The sequence below is a fragment of the Colobus angolensis genome, unplaced genomic scaffold (assembly GCF_000951035.1).
Source record: "Colobus angolensis palliatus isolate OR3802 unplaced genomic scaffold, Cang.pa_1.0 Scaffold98, whole genome shotgun sequence".
NCBI classification, from domain to species: Eukaryota; Metazoa; Chordata; class Mammalia; order Primates; family Cercopithecidae; genus Colobus; species Colobus angolensis.
In genome coordinates this window covers 6,144,005-6,167,851 of record NW_012123820.1, presented here as the reverse complement: position 1 = coordinate 6,167,851, position 23,847 = coordinate 6,144,005, and the positions used below count along the sequence as shown (strand labels likewise).

The following is a 23,847-nucleotide window of genomic DNA, read 5'->3' as shown; positions in this document are numbered from 1 at the left end:
AGTCAAATCGTTCCTGTTTGTAGGCAACATGATCTTATATATGGGAAACTCAAAGACTCCACAAAAAATTCTTAGAACTAAAAAATGAATTTAGTAAAATTGCAGGATACAAAATCAACATTAAAAATTAGTAGCTTTTCTATACACTAACAGTGAACTATCTGAGAAAGAAGTAAAGAAAATCCCATTTTTAATTGCTACAGAAAATAAAATACTAAGAGATAAATTGATAAATTTACCCAAAGAGATAAAAGTCAATAAAGTATAAATGTGTGTGTCTGTTTCTGGATTATGTATTATATGCCACTGATATATGTGATTATCTTTTAGCCAAGTAATTAATTGTTTTGATTACTGCAGCTTCAGAGTTAAGCTTAAACTTAAGTAGATTTTTCTCTCTCTTTTTTTTTTTTTTTTTTTTGTTGTTTTTAAACAAGCAGCTTGGCTATTCTAGGTTTGCATTCATTTATAAATTTTAGAATTATCTTCCCAATCTACACAGAAAAGACTACCACATTTTGATTGAGACTGTTCTCAAGGAGAATTGACATCTTAATAATATTGGGACTTTCCATTATATAGGGTTTATCTAATTCATCTCAGCAATATTTTATAGTTTTCATTATACAGGTCTTACACAACTTTTATTACCTTTTTTCCCTAGGTATTTTTTTGCATTATTGTAAACATTTAAAAAATTTCATTTTCCAATTTTTTGTGCTAGTATCGAAAAATATAATTGTTTTAAAATATTATGAGTATTTTATGTTATTACTTTACTAAATTCATTTAGTTCTAGGAAGAGAAGAAAAACTGTTAAAGTGCATCTCTGAAAATTCTATGCCTAATATTTTACTTCTTACATAGTGCAAGATTTGATTTGTTAATATTTTGTGAAAAATTTTGTATCATTTGTAAGTGTTGCCAGTCATTGTTTTTGAATTTGTAATGTGTATATATAGTTTTGATATATAGTTAATTCCACCTTCATAAAATGAGTTAGAAAGTGTTCTCTCCTTGATTTTCTAAAAGGATTTGGTGTAAATTTAATATTACTTTTTTCTTACATGTTTGCTTACATTTGTCAGTGTAGCCAATTTGATAGAAGGCTTTTTATCAACAAATTCAGTTTTTTAAAGATATAAGGCTTTTCAGTTTTTTATTCTTAAGTTTCAAAAGCTTTGTCTTCAAAGAATTTGTCCATTTCAACTATTACTGTATTTGATTAGCATAATATTGTTAATAATATTCCCTCATTTTTCCTTTCACGAATGTAAATCTATATGAATGACCCTTCTTTCCTTCCTGATATTACAGATTTGTGTTCTTTCTATTTTTTTCTTGATCAGTCTAGTTGTTGATTTATAAATGTTGATGATCTTTTTAAAGAAGCAGCTTTTGATTTCCTTAATTCTTTGCATGACTTGTTTCCTATTTTATTGATTTCTGCTCTTAGATTTCTTACTGTCTTTTCTCTCTTTTGTTTCTTGCATCCATGGGTGAATTTTACACTTTTCTTCCTTTAAAATTAGCACCTAAAGGTATTACTTTTCCTAAAACCACTGTGTTAGCTGCTTATTTCAAAATTTGGCATGTTGTATTTTCATTACTATCCAGTGAAAAATAATTTCTTTATGAATCTCTTCTTTGAGCAAAGGGTTGCTTAGGGATGTGTCTGATTTCTAAATATTTGATATTTTCTTAAAAATCTCATTGTAATTGATTTCTAATTTAATTCCATTTCGGTTGGAAGACATCTTTTGTATGACTTTAGTTTTTTAAAGTTTTTGAGACTTGTTTTGTGGCAAAGAATGTAGTTAAACTCAGTGAACATACGACGTGTACTTGTAAAGACTGTATTCTGCAGATGCTGGGTTAGTGTTCTGAAAATATGAATTAGGTCAATGTGGATGATAGCTTTATTGGTTGTTTATAACTATGTAATGAATTACCCCCCCAACTTAGCAGCAGATAAGAAATAGGCATTTTGAAAGAAAAATACATCTTAAGTCGATACTGATACTTTTCATTAAAATTTAGGACTGAAGGGGATTTTTTTCTTTCTTTTTTTTTTTTTTTGTCTTTGTTTGTTTGATGGAGTCTCACTCTGTTGCCCAGGCTGGAGTGCAGTGGCGCGATCTCAGCTCACTGCAACCTCTGCCTCCTGGGTTCAAGCAATTCTCTGCCTCAGCCTCCCAAGGAATAGCCGGGATTACAGGCGCCCACTACCACGCCTGGCTAACTTTTGTATTAAACTTACTTATTTTACATCTATATCTTCTTTCTTCCTCACTATAAAATTGAACAATACCAACATACAGACATACCTGTCTCTCCACAACCTCACCCAACAGTGTATATTGTCAAACTTTTGGATTTTGCCAGTTATAGATGAGAAAGGGTATTTCCAAATACTTTTAATTCGGATTCCTCTTCCCATGACTGATGTGGAATATCTTTTCATATGACTAAGAGACATTTTTACTTCTTTTTCCGTAAAATCTCTGTCCATATGTTTAGTCCGGTTTGCTACAGGTTTGGGTTGACCTTTATTTTTAATCCAGCTTCATCCAGCCATGTACCAGGGAGCTGAGCAAGCCACACTGTTCTAAGCCCATGAATTCTGACAGTTGTCTCTTCCCTAACTTAACTATTCCCATTCAGATCTAGAATTCATAATGTCTGTGTCCAGGTGCCTTTGTAATCATGATTTTATGGACTTGCCATTCGATCTGCTTTTTTAAAAGTTTGTCTCTCAGTGCTCTTGCAATAACATGGCTTAAACTCACTTCAATTTGGGTTAATTTGGGTTGTGTATCTATCCTAGCGTATTTCTTAGGCTCTAACCCTTGATTTCTACTCATAGCAGTAAGGCTTACTTGTGCTAAGATTCATAATTGGGCAACTGAAGCAGCTTACTAGCCAGGAAGTCTTGGTCAAATTGCTGAATCACTTAATCTACATTTCTTTATCCATAAAATGAGAATAATAACATCTGCTAGTTATAGAGAGATGGAAATAAAGAACATATGCAAATTACCCTAAATCTATTCCTATTATACTCATTCAATAAATTATCTTGAAAGAACAGTTCGTTAAAGAAAATGGCAGCTGAAAGGGGTACTAGATTCAAACCTTTTCCAGAGAAACACTGAGCATTACATTTTACTCTAAAATGTGTCTCTTTGCTAGTCAGATACACTCACTGTAGATAAGCTATGAGTGTATCTTTTCCTTGTGAACACATTCTAGGAGCTTTGTGCCTTGCACAGTTAGAGCCTGCCAATATCCAGCCTCAACTCCAATTATACATCCAGATTTTCTCACTTCATGGCAATACTAAACTATTTATAACTCTTGTAAATTTGTATTTGGCTTTGTACCTCCTTTAAATGCCATTATTTTTGTTTGCATTTTCCCTTCTGTCTTCTTGGAAAATTCCTCATGTACTTAGATCCAGCTAAAAAATTACTTATTATAGGAAAGCATGCCTAATCTCTTACTCCTGTTTTCCTGGAATTTAAACATCTCTTCTTTTAAACTTCTGTACATCACATGCAGCTTCGATCATTGCACTGAAAACTTTGCATTGTAATTGTTTCCCTAGCTGCTGCCTCGCCTGGATCTTAAGCTCTTGGAGAAAAGGGGGTATTGTTTATTATGATATCTCTGTGCCTAGCAGAGTACTTTGCCAATAATTGCTGCTTAAAAGATGTGTACTACCAGTTCTCACTAAGAGTTTGCCTTACAGAAATGTGAACTTAATAGGCCATTATCTATATCACGGGTCTCCAACCCCGGGGCTGCAGACTGGTACCAGTCCTTGGCCTGTTAGGGACTGGGCTACACAGCAGTGGGTGAGCGGCAGGTGAGTGAGAATTGCAGCCTGAGCTCCACCTCTTGTCAGATCAGTTGGAGGCATTAGATTCTCACGGGAGCATGAACCCTATTGTGAACTGTGCTTTCCAGGAATCTAGGTTATGCATTCCTTATGACAATTGAACTAATGCCTGGTGATCTGAGGTGAAACAGTTTCATCCGAGAACCATCATGCTCCCTTCTCCCTTGTCCATGGAAAAATTATCTTCCTTAAAATGGGTCCCTGGTGCCAAAAAGGTTGGGGACCTTTTTCCCATCATAGATTCTATGATGTGATTTCAACAATGCTTAGGAAAATCCTTTTGTTCCATACCAGCATCCAATCAATAGTCCCCACTAAACTATTTTTACCTCCTCATTGGTGCTTGAAAAGCCTGTAAAAGATAGTAAAATAATTTCTTCCACACTCAGAGATAGACTAAATGCATATAATCCTGGAAGAAGACTTGAATATAAAGCAAGAGAGGGGGGCTTGTAGTGATGGGCACTCTGGGCTTAAAGCAAGACTATGCCAGAGTCAGGAAGAGCAAGTCAAAAGTTTATACTGGGACAAATTTTGCCAAGACTTTTGCTTGGCTGTCATAATTTAGATATTCATTGGTAACTACAATACAAAAATAGTCTGAAGAATGTGAAAAAATACGATTTTAACTAGGAGTCAGATCTATTAATGCATGTTTCTCTCTCCCCCGATGTCTTTTTCAAAATGCATATATTCAAAAGCGGAGAGTGCTGCTCAACCAAACAACTCATTAATGCTGCAAACTAGCAAGGAGAATCATGCTTTAGGTAGTGTCCATCTTTTAATAATAATTCTAGTAGGGGAGTGCTTGATGTCCATATAAGTTTTACATTTTAGGATCTTGAATTGTCTCATGCATTATCTGTATTATCTAAATGATATTATATTTCAGAGTGTTGATGAAATTTTCATTCTGAAATTATTTCTATGCTTATTTAGTACCTATTTTAAGAATGGGATCACTAAACAAAACCATGGCCTATTCAAAAAATTTGTTATTCAACTTTTGAAACCTAGATTATTATCCCAGAGCGCTTTTTAATAAGCAGGTCTTAATAGCTGTTAATGATTTATTTTCTATATCCTCTCTCAACCCTATTGTCTCTGAAATTTTTGTTTGCCATTATAATTAACATTGAAACAGAAAAGAAAAGTTAATAGACTTTATTTTTTTAGAGAAGTTTTAGGATCATAGCACAATTGAGTACAGAGATTGAGTACAGAGAAAGTACAGAGATTTCCCATATAACTCTGCCCCGACACATGCAAAGCCTCCCCCATTATTAACATACCCGACTAGAGTGGTACATTTGTTTCAATTAATGAACCTACATTGAAACCTCATCATTATCCTCTTATAAAAGTCCAAAGTTTGCATTAGGGGTCACTCTTGGTGTTGAATATGAATGTTTTCAGGCAAATGCATAATGACATGTCTCCACCAAGATAATATTTTACGGAGTAATTTTATTGATCTAAAAATCCTCTCTATTCTACCTATTCATCCTTCCCTGCCTGCTAACTTCAGGCAATCCTGATATACTGTCTCCATAATTTTGTCTTTTCCAGGGTGTCATGTAATTGGAATGTTATAGTATGTAGCATTTTCAGACTGGCTTTTTTCACTTAATAATATGCATTTAAGTGTCCCTCATGACTTTCCATATCTTAACGGCTCTTTTTTTTAAAGTACTGAATAATATTCCAGTGTTTGACTATACCACAGTTTGTTTATTTGCCTGGTAAAAGACATCTTGGCTGCTTCCAAGTTTTGGCAGTTATGAAAAAAGCTGCAATTAGCACCCATGCACAGGTTTTTGCATGGATATAAGTTTTCAACTCTTAGGATAAATACAAAAGGCATGATTGTTGGATTGCATGGTAGGATATTGCTTAGTTTTGTGAGAAACTGCCAAACTGTCTTTCAAAGTAGATGTATCACTTTGCATTCCTGCTACCAATTAATGAAGGCTCCTGTTGCTCCACTCCTTGCTTTTAGTGTGTAGTGGTTCTCACTGTTGTTTTAATTTGCCTTTCTTTGATGACATATGATGTAGAACATCTTTTTGTATGCTTATTTTCCATAAATATATACATTTTCCATATATATCTTCTTTGGTAAAGTGTCTGTTAAGATTTTTGACCTGTTTTTTAATCTGGTTGTTTGCTTGCACATTGCCGAGTTTTAAGAGTTATGTGTTTTGGATAACAGTCTTTTATCGGCTATGTCTTTTACAAATAGAGTTGGCCCTCTGTATCCATGGGTTTCAAATCTGTGGATCCAACCAATCATGGATTGGAAATACTTGGAAAAAAATCCACAAAGTTCCAAAAAACAAAACTTGGATTTGCCTTACTACATTGAATCCACAGGATGTAGTGATATACAGGCATTGTATTAGGTATTATAAGTAATCTAGCGATGATTTAAAAAATACAGGTTATAATTCTTTTCTTTGCTTCTTGGTAGGTAAGGTGTTCTTCCCCTCTGGCTTATTTCTGAAGTATTTCTTTACATTTGATTTTCTGTAATTTGAAAATAATACATCTAGGTGTAGGTTATTTTTGGCATTTATTCTGCTTGGTGTTCTCTGAGTTTCTTGGATCTATGGTTTAGTGTCTGACATTAATTTGGAGAAAATTCTTAGTCATTATTATTTAAAGTATTTCTTATTTTTTTCATTTTTTTAAGCTACAATATAGCAACTTTTCAAAAACAAAATTTGAAATAGGTTAAAACTATTGTGATTGTAAAAAATTCTACAGAGCTCAAGGGAAGGAATGCCTGTTGGTCTCAGAAATTATGGAAGTAGAAAGTTGAACTAGATGAGGACTCTCATCTCTGTTCCTCTCCTGCTTCTGCTTTATTTACTTAATTATATTAATTTTAATTGACATAATAATTGCACATATTTATGGGGTACATAGTAATATTTTGATACATACAATTTGTAGTAATGAAATCATGGTAACTGGCATATCCTTCACTTCAAACATTATTTCTTTGTGTTGGGACCATTCAATATCCTCTTCTAGCTCTTTGAAAACATGTGATATGTTATTGTGAACTGAAGTCATCCTACAATACTATAAAACAATAGAACTTGTTCATCCTACATAGCTATAATTTTGTACCCTTTAATAAATTTCCTGTATTCCCCCCTTTCCCCTACCCTTTGTAGTCTATAGAAGTCTGTGTTCTGCCTTTTACTTCTATGAGATCAACTTTTTTTAAACTTCTGCATAGAATGAGAACATGTGATGTTTGGCTTTTTGTTCTTGGCTTATTCCACTCAACATAATATCCTCCAGTTCCATCCATGTTGCTGTGAATGACAAGATTTCATTTTTTATGGCTGAATCGTATTCCATATTTTCTTGCTTTTTCGTGTTTGATGTGTTTCTATGTTGATACCTACATATCTAGTGCAACTGTTGCCTCTTCTAATTTTATGGTGTAGGCTTCTTAAGAAAAAGCTTATTCACCCATTCTAATGATGTTCGCAAGCATCCCCATGACCTAGGTGGTGAGAGTTTGTGGCAGCAGTGGCACAGCTTTGCTGGGAGTTGGTTTGCCAGCCTGCTTTTCAGGTCATGGGTGCTTGTGTGCACATGGTGGGTTACTCAACTTGGCATCTGGCTTGCTGGGTTTGGGACTATGGGGCTCTTATTCTGGCCAAGGGCACAAGCACATGGTTGCTTGGCTATCCTCAGGGCATGTCTGCCAGGAGTGGACCCACTGGGCTGTTTCTTAGGTTCTGGAGTGGGTGGTCAGCCACTCAGCCAGTCTGAGGGGAATGTCTGCTGGGGGTGGGCCCACCAGGTTATTACTCAGGCTCTGGGCACAGGTCCCCAGCTGCTCCACTGGTCTATATAGGTATGTCCACCAGGGGTGTGCCTGCTGAGTTGTTTCTCAGATCCTGGGTGTGAATGCACAATCTGTCAATCTAGGGTTGTGTTCAGGGTAAGGGCCCCTCGTCTGTTTTTCAGGCCCAGGACATGAGCATGCAGACACTCAGCTGGCCTGGCTGAGTTTCCACTAGTGGTGGATCCACTGGGTTGTTTCTTAGGCTCTGGTTACAGGCACGGGGCCCCTTGGTAGGCCTGGGGTTATGTTTGCCAACAGCGAGCTCGTGGGGCTGTTTCTCAGGACCTGGGTGTGATCTTGTGACTGCTGGGCTGGCCTGGGGGGATGTCCCCTGGGAGTGGATCTGCCCCGCTGTTTCTCAGGCCCTGATTGTGGGTATGGAACTGATGTGTAGGTCTGGGGGTGTGTCCTCTGGGAGCGACACCCTTGACAGTTTCCCAGATCCCGAGTGTGGGTGTGGGGCTACTGATTAGTCCGGAGGTGTGCCTGCCGTGTGGAGGGCTCGCAGGGCTATTTCTCAGGCCTTGAGTGAGGGCATGGGGCTGCTGGGGAGGCCGGGGGACATGTCTGTGGGCATGTTTGTTGGGGAGGAGGCACAGGACTGTTTCTCAGACCCTGGGCGAGGATGCATGTACACTCAGCTGGCCTAGAGTTATGTCAGCTGCTGGGTCCTCTCAGAGGGCACGCAGTGGTTTGGTCAGCTCAATGGCAGGTTTGTCCTGGGTGGGACTGCCAGACTGTTTCTCTGGCTGGAAGTGTGGGGAGAGGGGATTGGTTTCCCTACTGTACAGGACCAGAGTCACAGCCAATCCTGAGCCCAGGCTCCATGCAGCAAAGGTATAGCCGGCTGGTGGGCTGGAGAGGTACAGTGGCTACTTGTCCCCAGGACAGGGTGTACTGCAAAAGTGGCTCTAGTCCATGACGGCCCCTTGCTGCCGCAGCTTGGCTCACAGAGGGTGGGTGGGAGGTAGCAGGTGCACACATTGTGCCCCTTATCTGGAGGAATGCAGCCGTGTGAATTCCTGGTAGCACTCCAAACTAGGTTCAGGGCTTGTGAGGACTGTGAAATTCTCTTGAAGTAACTCTTTTCGGTAGCTATAGGGGCTGGTGGGGTTCTTCTGCTTATGTTTTCCCTGCAAGAGGAAGTCCCTCCTGAGCCTGGAGCAATCCAGGAAGAGGATGTGGGAAGATGGGGTGCCAGAGGCAGGGTGCTTTTATGCTTCCTTCCTGAGCTTCTGATGACCACAGGCACCTCTCCACTCCTTTTCTGCACTCCTGCACTCTCCCTTTGATATTCCAGTAGAATCTTAGCTGTCTATTTATTGCTTTCTTTTCGTGGAGATGTGCCCCAGGGCCTCTAGTCAGTCATCTTGCTGACATTTGCTTTTGCTATATTTTTCCCTTTGTACTCTAATAAGTAGAAAAAAATGAGAAAGGAACAGAGATGGATGGACCCTTCTCAGTTTTGCTTCTAAAATTCTTGAGAAAGGGCACTGCTGTATTCACCTGGGTGAGGTGCCCAACATAGGACCAAATAACTTTGGGAACTGGTAGCTGAAGAAAGGGATATAATTCGACCAGCTCATGTGAGATGCTCACATGGACTAATCTCCCTGGCTGAGGAAGAAGGATGCAGTAGAGGCAGGTTTACCTTTTTCAAAATAGTTCAAAACAAGGTGTATCATGAAAGAGAAGTTATTGATTAACCACTTATAATTTTCAAGATATTAACACATTTTGTGCCCTAACGATGGCATCACTTCTGATTTCTGTTTTACAATGATTTTTGTGTAATTTTAATTATGGTGAACTGATTGCCTATCAGGTTGAATAAGACTTTGTGGAGAGATACTGGCTTCCACTCTGAGTACATAAAATTGATTTCATTTATTCTTCTCTAAATATTTTCTAGCTTCAAGCAGTTTATGTATGGATGAAAAACAGATTACACAGAACCACTCAAAAGTACTCGCAGAAGGTAATATGCTTCCTTACTAGTGGCCAGCACTGAGGGATGGAAAGTTGAACTTTCTTAGACATATTAGCTAATGACCTGACTGGAAGCCAGCCTTATGACTACTTGAAGAACTTCGTGATCTGAGAACTGTGGTATGAGGCATCCTGAATGACCCAACCTCTAGTTGTTCTCCAAACAAGCCATGTTCTTGCTTGTCTCTGAACCTTTGCTAAGGTGGAGTGGCGGAAGGAGCATGGATTTAACTACCTTTCAGATCTATGTTAAAGTATTACTGCTTTCTTCATCTAGTTATGTTTTTATTAATTGGCTGTGAAATGCAAGGGCTAGAGTACAAACCACATAAGAGACAGGTGACACCAAAACAAGATAGGAGAGATATCAAATGCAGGGTTTAGCAAAAACATCCTTCATCCACATAAAGGTTTGCACCTCTATAGCTGATTCTGCTTATGCTATAGTGATGAAATCACTGACACTCACCTTTGTTACAGGTGAGTAGTGACAAATACTTTGGTGGACTAATCACCTCTCAGCAAACCCTTACAAAGTCACTGACACATTGTGTGAATTTTTGGGATGCATGAGGTTCTATTTTGGAAGATGCTTGTAGGATGTAGGGCTTAATTTTTCCTTTAAATGATGGACAACAGGGATCAACTTACACCTTTATTGTTGATAATTGGATTGAATATACAGAAATAAAATCTGTGAGCTAAATTCACATCTGAACTATCTGAAAGTATATGTGTGACTAAATAGGAAGGAATGAAAACTCATCCAAAGGCTACATTTGATAATGTCATAAATTTGCAATAAAATATTTTTTATAAAAAATGTCTAAAGGGAAATAAATCTTGTTTTTTAAAAATTATATATCACACTACATTTTCACAAGAAAGAAATATTTCTAAGCATCTCTTATCACTAGGCATTATCATTTTTCATTTTTATGGGATGGCTCAACTGGTGGAATAATAGTTTTTTTTTAAAGATCTGTGGATTTCACTGACTTTGTGATTTTTTTACAAGAAAAATGAACTTAAAACAATTTCTAGCTAGTTCAACCCAAATGCTATATTAGTTACTTTAAAAGAAAGCACTATGTATTAATACATACTACATTTATGTTTGTCTGAAACAAAAACCTTAGAGTAGACTTTTTTGTTCTCTGTGGCTGAGGAGGGGACAGCCACATCACTAATTACAATTCTCTTTGTTTCTAGATATTAAAACTTCTGAATTAATATCAAAAATACTTTATTATATATAATATTTCTAATGATACATAATACAGGAGAAAATTGGTTAATCTCTAGATTGGGTTCAATATATTATTTATATTTTGAGAATTTTAATTTCTTATGAAGATCTAGTATTTTTGGAATGAGATCACCAGCAAAGTTATGTTCTAGTGTAACTTCATATGTTGTGGATAAATGTAACACATGAAGTTCTTTATCAAGCTTTTCTTTTATCCTTCTCTTTTCATGTATGCGTCCAGTTAACATTTCATGGCCTGTACTGATGGATACAAATGCTGTACTTTGTTGCCCTCCTATTGAGTTCAGAAATTTGATCGTAATAACATGGGAAATAATCCTGAGAAGCCAGCCTTCCTGCACAAAAGCCTACAGGAAAGAAACAAATGAGACCAAGGAAACCAACTGTACTGATGAGAGAATAACCTGGGTCTCCACACCTGATCAGAATTCGGACCTTCAGATTCACCCAGTGGCCATCACTCATGACGGGTATTACAGATGCATAATGGTAACTCCTGATGGGAATTTCCATCGTGGATATCACCTCCAAGTGCTAGGTAAGGAGCATCATGTATTGTGGTATTTCACATCACCAGATTTGTGACTGAAACAAACATCTCTTTGAATTCCATGCACTTTATGTGAAAACTGAAGCATTTTGTCCCCCTTTCCTCTCTGCAGTTACACCTGAAGTGACCCTGTTTGAAAGCAGGAATAGAACTGCAGTATGCAAGGCAGTTGCAGGGAAGCCGGCTGCTCAGATCTCCTGGATCCCAGAGGGGGATTGTGCCACTAAGCAAGAATACTGGGGCAATGGCACAGTGACTGTTAAGAGTATGTGCCACTGGGAGGGCCACAATGTGTCTACCGTGACCTGCCATGTCTCCCATTTGACTGGCAACAAGAGTCTGTACATAGAGCTATTTCCTGGTCAGTAATTCTTTTAGTTTTATTTTTGATTTTTCTCCATTCTTTCAAAGGAGTTAAGAAAAAAAGTTGTGCAAATACATTTTGTTTGAGGATGCTCTCTCCGCTGTTCATTTTTATCTCTTCCCTAACCAAAATAAAGAGATGTGTTTAGGAGAATAGTACAGACATTTGTTGTAAAAAGTCCTTTTTCAGAATGCAACTTAATTCTGTTAGTAATGTTCACTTCTATGCTAGTAGTTAATTGGCATGAGTAGTATACTTTTAAAAAATAATACTTATGGCTTATTGAAAGATAAAGTATACTTTGAAGCATGTAATTATGGTTTTATTTGAAGGATACATTCACTCATAAGTTGCTTTTATGAATTTTTAGTTTGGTATAATTTTATTTTCTGGACTTTTCATCACTGATTTTCTTAAATATCTTATAACAACATCTGTGGTTCATTTAATCACTATTTAGTTTATTTACTCTCTGCTATCATCCTACTCTCATTTCTTGTTATTTAAGAACTATTAAATATCAACAAACATATTTAAAATGCAATTGTTCTGTAAGGCTTCATGAAAAACATTAGCCCTACCTCTGTCTTTCCAACCCAATTGCCATTGCCATTAAACTCCCCTCAGGTAAGTATTCTGATGAGAGAATAACCTGGGTCTCCACACCTGATCAGAATTCGGACCTTCAGATTCAAAATTTTACAGTGTTTCCTCTAGTAATTAGTTTCATTTTTATACAACATGCTCATACTGCTATTTCCTACTGTATCAAATTTAGACATTATGTAATCTCAACTTCTTATGGTAGATGAGGATTTCACATTACCTTCTTCCTTTCCTTCAAACTTCAATTGAGGTAATACAGTTTTTCATTAAATAGCCTATGTTCCCATTAATTTGAATATTTAAGTACTGTTAAGTGCCTAAATATCAAGAAATACACTCATGCTTTCACTTTCAAATGACTTTTTTTCTTGGACTTCATAAGTGCTTTACCTTTTTTGTTTCCTTAAGAACGTATGTACCTATTGTGAACTATCACTAAGCCTATTGACAAAACTAGAGAACCCCTTAGTAATATATTTGCCACGTGGTCAGATTTATTAGGTAATCTGTTAGTTCTATTTTTTTCTCAGAGTCATTCCTTCTTGAGTTTTTGTATGTGCTTGGTCTGATCTCTCCTGATTGGCCTCTAGATCTACTGTACAGCTATTGTCCTGGACACTCTCATCGCCTCAATCCTCTACTTAGCCTATGTCTATTTAATCTGAGTTTCTTCCGTCTTCTATATATTTGTTTGTTTTTAACTCTTTCTTTCATACGTGAGACTTTTCTTAACTCTTTGGTAATCCTTGGGTATGGATTCATTTTGAAGTGAGTACTAATGAGCTACCTGGAAGCTCTACTAGTTAATGGTTGGATTTGTCAACAAGTTAGCTTCAGCACAGTGAAAAGGAGCTAGGTGATTTTTAATAACTAGAGATTTGTTATGTATCTGAAGGCCTTTTCTCTGGGGCTGTTCAGGCTCTGCAGAAATTAACTCAGCAGTTTCTGGCCTTGGAGAGATAAGCCTGACTACCAGTGTTTGGGAAGGGAGGGAGCAGTGTGTGTATGTGTGTGAGTGTGCATGTGAGTGTGCCACTGTTGAAAATCAGACTTTCCTTTATATCTCTCTTCAGTCTGATATTTCATTCTCACCCTCCCTGATGTCTGGATCCTTGACTTTGGAGTCTCTCCGGGTCATCTTCTCTAGGCCAATCTGCTAGTCTCCCCTTTTTCTGCCGGCTGGGAAATGTGTGCTACATAAGATGGGACGGGAGACAACAAAACCTGCCTGTTCTCAAGACGAACTTTCAAAGAAGCTCTCAACTTTTAGCCCCACACTTCACCCCTCCACATACTTGTTTTTCTATATTTGATGCTTCCTACTCTAGAGTTTTCCTGGAGTTTTGTGTGTACTAAGGTTTTTATTTATTCTATGTTGTAAATCATTAGCCAGTTTTCTATTCATTTCTCACTTAAAAACAGTTTGAAATCTTCCATCTGTTCTTGTCTTCATCCCTCTTCTCTTTGTCTTGCAGATCTACACTTAAAACATTCTTTTTACTAACATTTTAGCAAGTTTTAATGAGAGAGAAGAGAAAATCTCATGTGTTGAAACCACCATTTTTTTTATATCTAACATTTAAGTCATATGTGTGGGGATTTTTGAGTTTAGCAGTATTTACTGAAAAGAGCAGTTGTGCCTTGGTTATGCATGAAATATCACTGTTTCATATTACAATATGATGTCAGATTTATAGTGTCTCAGAATTGAAGGGAACTTCTCATTCAGATTCCTATGTAGTGCAGGGATCTCCTTGATGTCTTCCTTGCACGGTGGATCTTTAGCCTCTGCTAGTACACATTCAATGAGAGACAGCTTAGTAGTGTGAAAGCCAGGGTTTTAAAAAATGTTGTTCTAAACAGTGAAACCAAACATTTCACTTTCATATAACATATGGAGAAATTCAGTATTTAAAAACATCAACTGTGGAAAGAAAGTGGAAGGACCAGATGCCAGCCTGCTCAGTCTCCACTTCATCTCCTTCTGCTGCCCCTGAGCTATATTCAGGCAACACCAGGAGCGTAGTTTGCAAATCATTGCCTCTCAGGCTGGCAATTCCTTTGTTGACTTGCACACTTGTCAGATAGAGTTTTGTATTGCTGTCAGCAGCTAATAAATAAAGTTCCTGCTATGTATTCATTTTAGTTTCAATGCCCTGGGAGAAAGATGACTTCAGAATTAGGGTTACTTTTCCAAGTATCTTCCTTACAATTGCCCGTTTAGTTGGAGGGCAGAAACACTCTACTATTACAGAGTGATAGGAATTCACCACTAATCAATCTTTAAAGCAACAAAATCCTGATATAAGGTGATGTCTTGCTGAAAACTCTGGAGTCTGTATTGAAAAAGCAGTTTTATTTTAATAATTCTCAAACTATTAATGGGTCAGAAGTGTTGAAAATGAAACTACAGATATGAATTTCATGTACTGTGAGACATCATGAAACCATCTAGATAGATAGATAGATATAGATATAAATATAGATAACTTTACTTTTAGTAGAGATTAAGTTTTAGAGCAGTTTTAGGTTCACAGCAAAATTGAGTAGAAGTACAGAAATTTCCCATAAATCCCCTGCTTTTGCCCATGCCCAATCTCTCCCACCTACACCTGCACCAGACTGTTACATTTATTCGAATTGTTGAACCTCCACTGATACAACATTACCACCCAGTAAAGTCCATACTTTACATTAGAGTTCATTCTTGGTGTTGTACATTCCATGGGTTTGGACAAATGTGTAATGACATGTATCCACCAGTGTAGTATTATACAGAACAGCTTTATTGTCCTACACAATCCTCCTTGCTCTTCCTATGCCTCCCTCCTTTCTCACCACCAGATAATCAATAATTTATTGACTATTCCCTAGTTTTGTCTTTTCCATAATGTCTTACAATTGGAATCATACAATATGTAACCTTTCCAGATTGGCATGTTTCACTTAGAAATATACATTTGAAATTCCTCCATGTCTTTTTATGGTTTGATAGCTCATTTCTTTTTAACACTGAATAATCAGATAGTACATTATTTGGATTGTACCACATTTGAGCCATATATTTTTCTGTCTATAGTTCCAGGTGCCAAAAAATCAGCAAAATTATATATGCCATATGTCATCCTTACTATTATTATTTTGACCATCGTGGGATTCATTTGGTTATTGAAAATCAGTGGCTGCAGGTATTGACTGATGAATGTTTTTTTCTTCTTCAGCTTTATTAGGCTAGAAAAGAGTCAGAAATATGGAATTGATTGTATTGGGTATATTAGGATGTTAACATCAAATGTCCCATAATCAAATCTTGAAGGTGTTAGACTTAGACTACTTTGAATGATGAGAGAGACTTTGCTAGGTTGCTTTGGCACAGAAGCATGGAAAATTAGGCCATTTAGGGCAGGATCCTGGGAGAGAAAGTACATGTTAATTTTTACATTTGGGTAAATAATTACAATTCCTTTATGCACCAAAGAGGAGTTGTTACATGCATTCAGTTGCATCAAGCTTCTATTGCATAATTTCAGTTTTTCAAAATCCAGAATATTCTTATTTGGGGATATTAACCACGAGCAGTATTCTTCACTTATTTCTAGTAGTTTCTTTCTAATTTATTATGGCTTCTATCAAAATTAACCACAATTGTCAATAGTATACTGTCTTATTTTCCCATTTTCAATCTAAACAATGATGTTTCCTCCATTCACTTCAATTTATTTTATTTTTGTAGAAAATATAATTTGAATAAAACAGAATCCACTTCAGTTGTTGAGGAGGTAAGATAAAAAAGAGTAATTGCAAACTTAAGCCAATAGTCTGAAAATCTAGCAACATAATCTGTAGTTTGTATCAATATTAGTGTTTCAGTTGAAAAACTAAAACAATTCTGATTTACAATGCTTATATGTGTGATTACTTTGTTAATTATCTATCAAATACTATTTATACATCACTCTAGATCCACATTTTCACTTCATGAACTATGTCCTAATACACATGATGTTGGTCTCCTTTGGACTGTAATCTTTAGAGAAAATGAATTGGTGTTTCTTGTCACCAATTTGAAAGCATCTCTAATTCCTGACTTTTCCTTTTCCTTTTCAATACTATCATTATGTTTCTCTTACACAAACTTACAACATATCCTGCTCCTTAATCTCTTATTCTAAGTAGCTTACTAAGTCTCCAAAACTCTCCTTTGGCGTACTTCTCATATCACTTCATTTATCTCCATTCCTACTTTCACAGAGCCATTATCTCCATACAGAGACTTACGTAGTTAACAAATACTTTTTGATAAAATCATAGAACAAAGCCTGCTCTTATGTTTATATAGGCCCAGAAACACAATTATAAGCACTCTTGAGCACCTGTTAGAAATACTAAAGCTATGGGAAACTGTTACAAAAATACAGATAGTTTCTATAATGATTTTTTGAATTGATTTTAACTTTGAGTTCTTTCTTAGGATGAAATGCAGCCCTATGCCAGTTACACAGAGAAAAACAATCCTCTCTATGATACTACAAACAAGGTGAAAGCGTCTCAGGCATTACAAAGTGAAGTTGGCACAGACCTCCATACTTTATAAGTTGTTGGACTCTAGTACCAAGAAACAACAACAAACGAGATACATTATAATGACTGTCTGATTTTCTTATAGTTCTAGAATGAAGACTTATATTGAAATTAGGTTTTCCAAGGTTCTTAGAAGACATTTTAATGGATTCTCATTCATACCCTTGTATAATTGAAATTTTTTATTCTTGGGTGCTACGAGCTAGTTCTCTGAAGAACTGATGTTATTACAAAGAAAATACATGCTCATGACCAAATATTCAAATTGTGCAGGACAGTAAATAATGAAAACCAAATTTCCTCAAGAAGTAACTGAAGAAGGAGCAATCGTGAACAGTTTCTTGTGTATGCTTTCAAAATATTTTAATGTACATATGACATGTCTACATGCCTATGGTACATGTGTCTATTTATGTGTCTATTTACATATACATACACATATCTTTGTCAAGGCACCAGTGGGAACAATACACTGCATTACTGTTCTATGCATATGAAAACCTAATAATATAAGTCTTAGAGATCATTTTATATCATGACAAGTAGAGCTACCTCATTCTTTTTAATGGCTATATAAAATTCCATTGTATAGTTATATCATTATTTAGTTAAACACAACCCTAATGATAGACATTTAGATTCTTTTAAGTTTTGTTTATTTCTTTTAAGTTTTGTTTGTGGTATAAACAATACCACATAGAATGTTTCTTGTGCATGTATCTCTTTGTTTTTGTTTGAATATATCTGTAGGATAACTTTCTTGAGTGGAATTGTCAGGTCAAAGGGTTTGTGCATTTTACTATTGATATATATGTCAAATTGTGTCGATTATATATGTCAAATTCCCTCCAACATTGTTTAAATGTGCCTTTCCCTAAATTTCTATTTTAATATCTGTAAGATTCCTGTTTCTACAGTTGCCACTTTCTCTTTTAATCAACCAGATTAAATATGATGTGAGATTATAATAAGAATTATACTATTTAATAAAAATGGATTTATATTTTTGGTCTTGTTTGTAAGAGAGTGAATGCACCTGTGAGAACATTAGCTTCTTCTGAACTCATTATATCTCTACAGAGGTGTTAATACTTGATGCCTAACAGTTTTGCAGATGTGCCACATTGGAATTGTGTATTTTTATGGTGTACATTCTATTGTGATATATTTATTGAATAATTAATGTCTATTGACCATATAAGCAGCAAAATATGCACCATAGAGGACATGGGGTATTTATTTATAAAATATGAGCTACATGATAAGCAAGTGGCCATGGGATGGCATGACCCTCCCCTCCATATTTCTGTGGAGCAAAATATTGGCAACGTTTATATGAATCATTTTTAATACAGTGAAATTATTTTTGATTAAAAAATAAGTCTATTTGCTCCATAGCAGAAAAAACATTAAAAGTTTTTTCATTATGATAGAAATTAAAACAAAATATATTCATTCTTCAATCATGCCATCTGAGACTTTTAAGACAACTATTTTGTCTTAAAAGTATATTTTTCTCCCTCTAGACACATCAGTTATTGTGGACTTTATCCTTAAAGGGACTTTTAGTCTATTTTCAATGTAAAGCTAATCTAATGACACTTGGTGCATGATATTTTTATCAAACCATTTTGACTTGGCCAAAAAGCATTGTCCATTAGGTTTCTGCATATAAATATTACCAAGAAATTTTCACAATAGACATCATTACACTGTCCTTGAACTTTATTAATTCTTTATCCAACCCTGGTTCAAGACTATCTGTTCAAATATTACTGAAAAACAAAGTAAGACAGTACTATACTTACCTCTTAACTTGATAATGTCAAAACGGGCATGTTAAATGATATCACAGAAAAGACGAAGATAATTTATAAAAGTTAAATTATATTGTACAGGAAATAATTGTATGAAAATCTCTACTATGGGGCTGGAACATGGTTGAACATTAGAATCATATAAAAAATTATATATATTCTCCAAATCCATGCTAGACCTGTCAAATTAGAGAATCTAAAGATTAGACCTGGTGTGTCAGCAAGGTCATTCAGGAAGCAGAGGCTGAGATGGAGTTAGGTCTGATTACTTACATAGTCAATTACCTTTTACAAATATCATTTTGTATGTCTCATTTGCTGTGCTTTCTCCCCATCCCATTTGTATCTTTTCCTTTGCTTTGCTAGATTTGTCAATTTTCTCTCTCTTTCTCTTTCTGTCTCTCTCTCTTTCAATATCTCTAATAATTTGAAAATTATTCATCATAATTAGGCATCTATTGGGGTTATGCTTCACATACAAACTTCTGAAAACAGCTTTACTGAGATATAATTTATATATTTAAGTGTACAGGTTGTTAAATTTTGCACATATTTAAAATGTGGACTTTGTAAATGTTGACATAGTTTTACATCTGTGAAACCATCAGCCTAATCAAGATAATAAACTTGTCCATAACCCCCCAAAATTTTCTTGTTTCTTTGCTAGCCTATCCCTATGATCTTCTTGTTCCTTCTCATCCCCCACTCCCCAGGAAACCTCTGATCTGCTTTCTGTAACTATGTATTAGTTAGCATTTTCTAGAATTTTCCATAAAATCATAAAATAGATACTCTTTTATTTTTTTGGTTAGACTTTTTTTTTCCCATTATAATTATTTTGAGATACATCCACATCCACACAATTATACTTCATTCTTTTTATTCCAAATAGTATTTTATTTTATAGCTATACCAGTTTGTTTATCCATTTGCCTGTTGGTGGACATTTGTGTTGTTTCCAGTTTTGGACTGTTAGAAATAAAGCTGTTATACACATCCTTTTGCAAGTATTTTTGTGGGCATATATTTTTATTTTTCCTGAGTAAATACTGATGAGTGGATTGGCTAGATCAGATGATATGTAGATGTTTCACTTTTAAAGAACTTGCCAATCTTTTTTTCTTTTCTTTTTTTTTAAATTGCTTTAAAATTTTTAAATTTTTTTAAAGTAAACTTAATTTCAGACTAGTTTATTATTATTATTATACTTTAAGTCCTGGGATACATGTGCAGGTTTGTTACCTAAGTATACATGTGCCATGGTGGTTTGCTGCACTCATCAACCCATCATCGACTTTAGGTATTTCCCCTAAAGCTATCCCTCCCCTACCTCCCCACCCCACAAAAGGCCCCAGTGTGTGATGTTCCCCTCCTTGTGTCCATCTGTTCTCATTGTTCAACTCCCACTGAAGAGTGAGAACATGCAGTGTTTGGTTTTCTGTTCCTGTGTTAGTTTGCTGAGCATGATGGTTTCCAGCTTCATCCATGTCTCTGCAAAGGACATGAACTCATTTTTTTTATGGCTGCATAGTATTCCATGATGTGTATGTGCCACATTTTCTTTATCCAGTCTATCATTGATAGGCACTTGGGTTGGTTCCAAGTCTTTGCTACTGTGAATAGTGCTGCAGTAAACATACTTGTACATGTGTCTTTATAGTAGAATGATTTATAATCCTTTGGGTATATACCCAGTTATGGGATTGCTGGGTCAAATGGTATTTCTGGTTCCAAATCCTTGAGGAATTGCCACACTGCCTTCCACAATGGTTGAACTAATTTACACTCCCACCAACAGTGTAAACACATTCCTATTTCTCTGCATCCTCTTCAGCATCTGTTGTTTTCTGACTTTTTAATGATCACCATTCTAACTGGCATGAGATGGTATCTCATTGTGGTTTCGATTTGCATTTTTCTAATGATGAGTGATGGTGAGCTTTTTTTTAATATGTTTCTTGGCCACATAAATATCTTCTTTTGAGAAGGGTGTGTTCATATCCTTTGCCCACTTTTTGATGGGGTTGTTTTTTTCTTGTAAATTTAAGTTTCTTGTAGATTCTGGATATTAGCCCTTTGTCAGATGGATAGATTGCAAAAATTTTCTCCCATTCTGTAGGTTGCCTGTTCATTCTGATGATAGTTTCTTTTGCTGTGCAGAAGCTCTTTAGTTTAATTAGATCCCATTTGTCAATTTTGGCTTTTGTTGTCCTTGCTTTTGGTGTTTTATTTATGAGGTCTTTACCCATGTCTATGTCCTGAATGGTATTGCCTAGGTTTTCTTCTAGGGTTTTTATGGGTTTAGGTCTTAGCTTTAAGTCTTTAATCCATCTTGAGTTAATTTTTGTATAAGGTGTAAGGAAGGGGGTCCTGTTTCAGTTTTCTACATATGACTAGCCAGTTTTCCCAACACCATTTATTAAATGGGGAATCCTTTCCCCATTGCTTGCTTTTGTCAGGTTTGTCAAAGATCAGATGGTTGTAGATGTGTGGCGTTATTTCTGAGGCCTCTGTTCTGTTCCATTGGTCTATATATCTGTTTTAGTACCAGTACCATGCTGTTTTGGTTACTGTAGCCTTGTAGTATAGTTTGAATTCAGGTAATGCGATGGCTCCAGCTTTGTTCTTTTTGCTTAGGATTGTCTTGGCTGTACGGGCTCTTTTTTGGTTCCATATGAAATTTAAAGTAGTTTTTTCTAATTCTGTGAAGGAAGTCAGTGGTAGCTTGATGGGGATAGCATTGAATCTATAAATTACTGAGGGCAATATGGCCATTTTCACAATATTGATTTTTCCTATCCATGGAAAAAGAGTAATCTTTTTCCATATGTTTGTGTCCTCTCTTATTTCCTTGAGCAGTGGTTTGTAGTTCTCCTTGAAGAGGTTCTTCACATCCCTTGTAAGTTGTATTCCTAGGTATTTTATTCTCTTTGTAGCAATCGTGAGCAGGAGTTCACTCATGATTTGGCTCTGTGTTTGTCTATTATTGGTGTATAGGAATGCTTGTGATTTTTGCAGATTGATTTTGTATCCTGAGACTTTGCTGAAGTTGCTTATCAGCTTAAGATTTTGGGCTGGGATAATGGGAGTTTTCTAAATAGACAATCATGTCATCTGCAAACAGAGACAATTTGACTTCCTCTCTTCCTATTTGAATACCCTTTATTTCTTTCTCTTGCCTGACTGTTCTGGCCAGAACTTCCAATACTATGTTGAATAGAAGTGGAAAGAGAGGGCGTCTTTGTCTTGTGCCAGCTTTCAAAGGGAATGCTCCCAGCTTTTTCCCATTCAGTATGATATTGGCTGTGTGTTTGTTATGAATAGCTCTTATTATTTTGAGATACGTTCCATTAATACCTAGTTTATTGAGAGTTTTTATTATGAAATGGCATTGAATTTTATCAAAGGCCTTTTCTGCATCTATTGAGATAATCATGTGGTTTTTGTCATTGGTTCTGTTTATGTGATGGATTACATTTATTGATTTGTGTATATTGAACCAGCCTTGCACCCCAGGGATGAAGCTGACTTGATTGTGGTGGATAAGCTTTTTGATGTGCTGCTGGATTCAGTTTGCCAGTATTTTATTGAGGATTTTAGTATCGATATTCATCAGGGATATTGGCCTGAAATTTTCTTTTTTTGTTGTCTCTCTGCCAGGTTTTCGTGTTAGGATGATGCTGGCCTCATAAAATGAGTTAGGGAGGAATTGCTCTTTTTTTTATTGTTTGGAATAGTTTCAGAAGGAATGGTTCCAGCTCCTCTTTGTACCTTTGGTAGAATTAGGCTGTGAATCTGCCTAGTCCTGGGCTTTTTTTGGTTGGTAGGCTATTAATTACTGCCATAATTTCAGAACTTGTTATTGGTTTATTAAGGGATTCGACTTCTTTCTGGTTTAGTCTTGGGAGGGTGGATGTGTCCAGGAATTTATCTATTTCTTCTAGATTTTCTAGTTTATTTGCACAGAGGTGTGGTGTTTATAGTATTCTATGATGGTAGTTTGTATTTCTGTGGGATCAATGGTGATATCCCTTTTATCATTTTTTATTGTATGTATTTGATTCTTCTCTCTTTTCTTCTTTATTTTGTTAATCTTTTCCAAAAAAGAGCTCCTGGATTCTTTTTTTTTTTTTGACAGAGTCTCGCTCTCACCAGGCTCTCACCAGTGGTGTGATATCAGCTCACTGCAACCTCCACCTCCACCTCCTGGGTTAAAGCGACTCTCCTGTCTCAGCTTCCCGAGTAGCTAGGACTATTGGCGCACGCCACCATGCTCAGTTAATTTTTGTATTTTTAGTAGAAACGGGGTTTCACCATATTGGCCAGGATGGTCTCAATCTCTTCACCTCGTGATCTGCCCGCCTCGGCCTCCCAAAGTGCTGGGATTACAGGGGTGAGCCACTGTGCCCAGCCTGGATTCATTTGTTTTCTGAAGGGTTTTTCATGTCTCTGTGTCCTTCAGTTCTGCTCTGATCTTAGTTATTTCTTGTCTTCTGCTAGCTTTCGAATTTGTTTGCTCTTGCTTCTCTAGTTATTTTAATTGTGATGTTAGGGTGTTGATTTTAGATCTTTCCTGCTTTCTCCTGTGGGCATTTAGAGCTATTAATTTCCCTCTTAACACTGCTTTAGCTGTGTCCCAGAGATTCTGATACATTGTGTCTTTACAATTTGGTATGTTTTTGCAGTGGCTGGTACCAGTTTTTTCTTTCCATATTTAGTGCTTCCTTAGGAGCTCTTATAAGGCTGGCCTGGTGGTGATAAAATCTCTCAGCATTTGCTTGTCTATAAAGGATTTTATTTCTCCTTCACTTATGAAGCTTAGTTTGGCTGGATATGAAATTCTGGGTTGAAAATTCTTTTCTTTAAGAATGTTGAATATTGACTCCCATTCTCTTCTGGTT

General features: G+C 36.2%; 1 protein-coding gene across 2 annotated transcripts in view; it reads left to right on the top strand.

The window, feature by feature from the left end:
• Nucleotides 1-18,126, top strand: part of CD200R1 (CD200 receptor 1) — a 40,644-nt gene extending 22,518 nt beyond the window's left edge. Inside the window, exons 3-9 of one of the 2 annotated variants that reach the window (XM_011932789.1) lie at nucleotides 4,610-4,668; nucleotides 9,682-9,747; nucleotides 11,249-11,566; nucleotides 11,691-11,939; nucleotides 15,628-15,736; nucleotides 16,282-16,327; nucleotides 17,020-17,142. In XM_011932789.1, the coding sequence (XP_011788179.1) occupies nucleotides 4,610-4,668; nucleotides 9,682-9,747; nucleotides 11,249-11,566; nucleotides 11,691-11,939; nucleotides 15,628-15,736; nucleotides 16,282-16,327; nucleotides 17,020-17,142 (970 nt within the window). Of the gene's footprint in view, nucleotides 1-4,609; nucleotides 4,669-9,681; nucleotides 9,748-11,248; nucleotides 11,567-11,690; nucleotides 11,940-15,627; nucleotides 15,737-16,281; nucleotides 16,328-17,019 lie in introns of both variants that reach the window. The other variant, XM_011932790.1, reaches the window with a different exon arrangement.
• The last annotated feature ends 5,721 nt before the right edge of the window (nucleotides 18,127-23,847 follow it).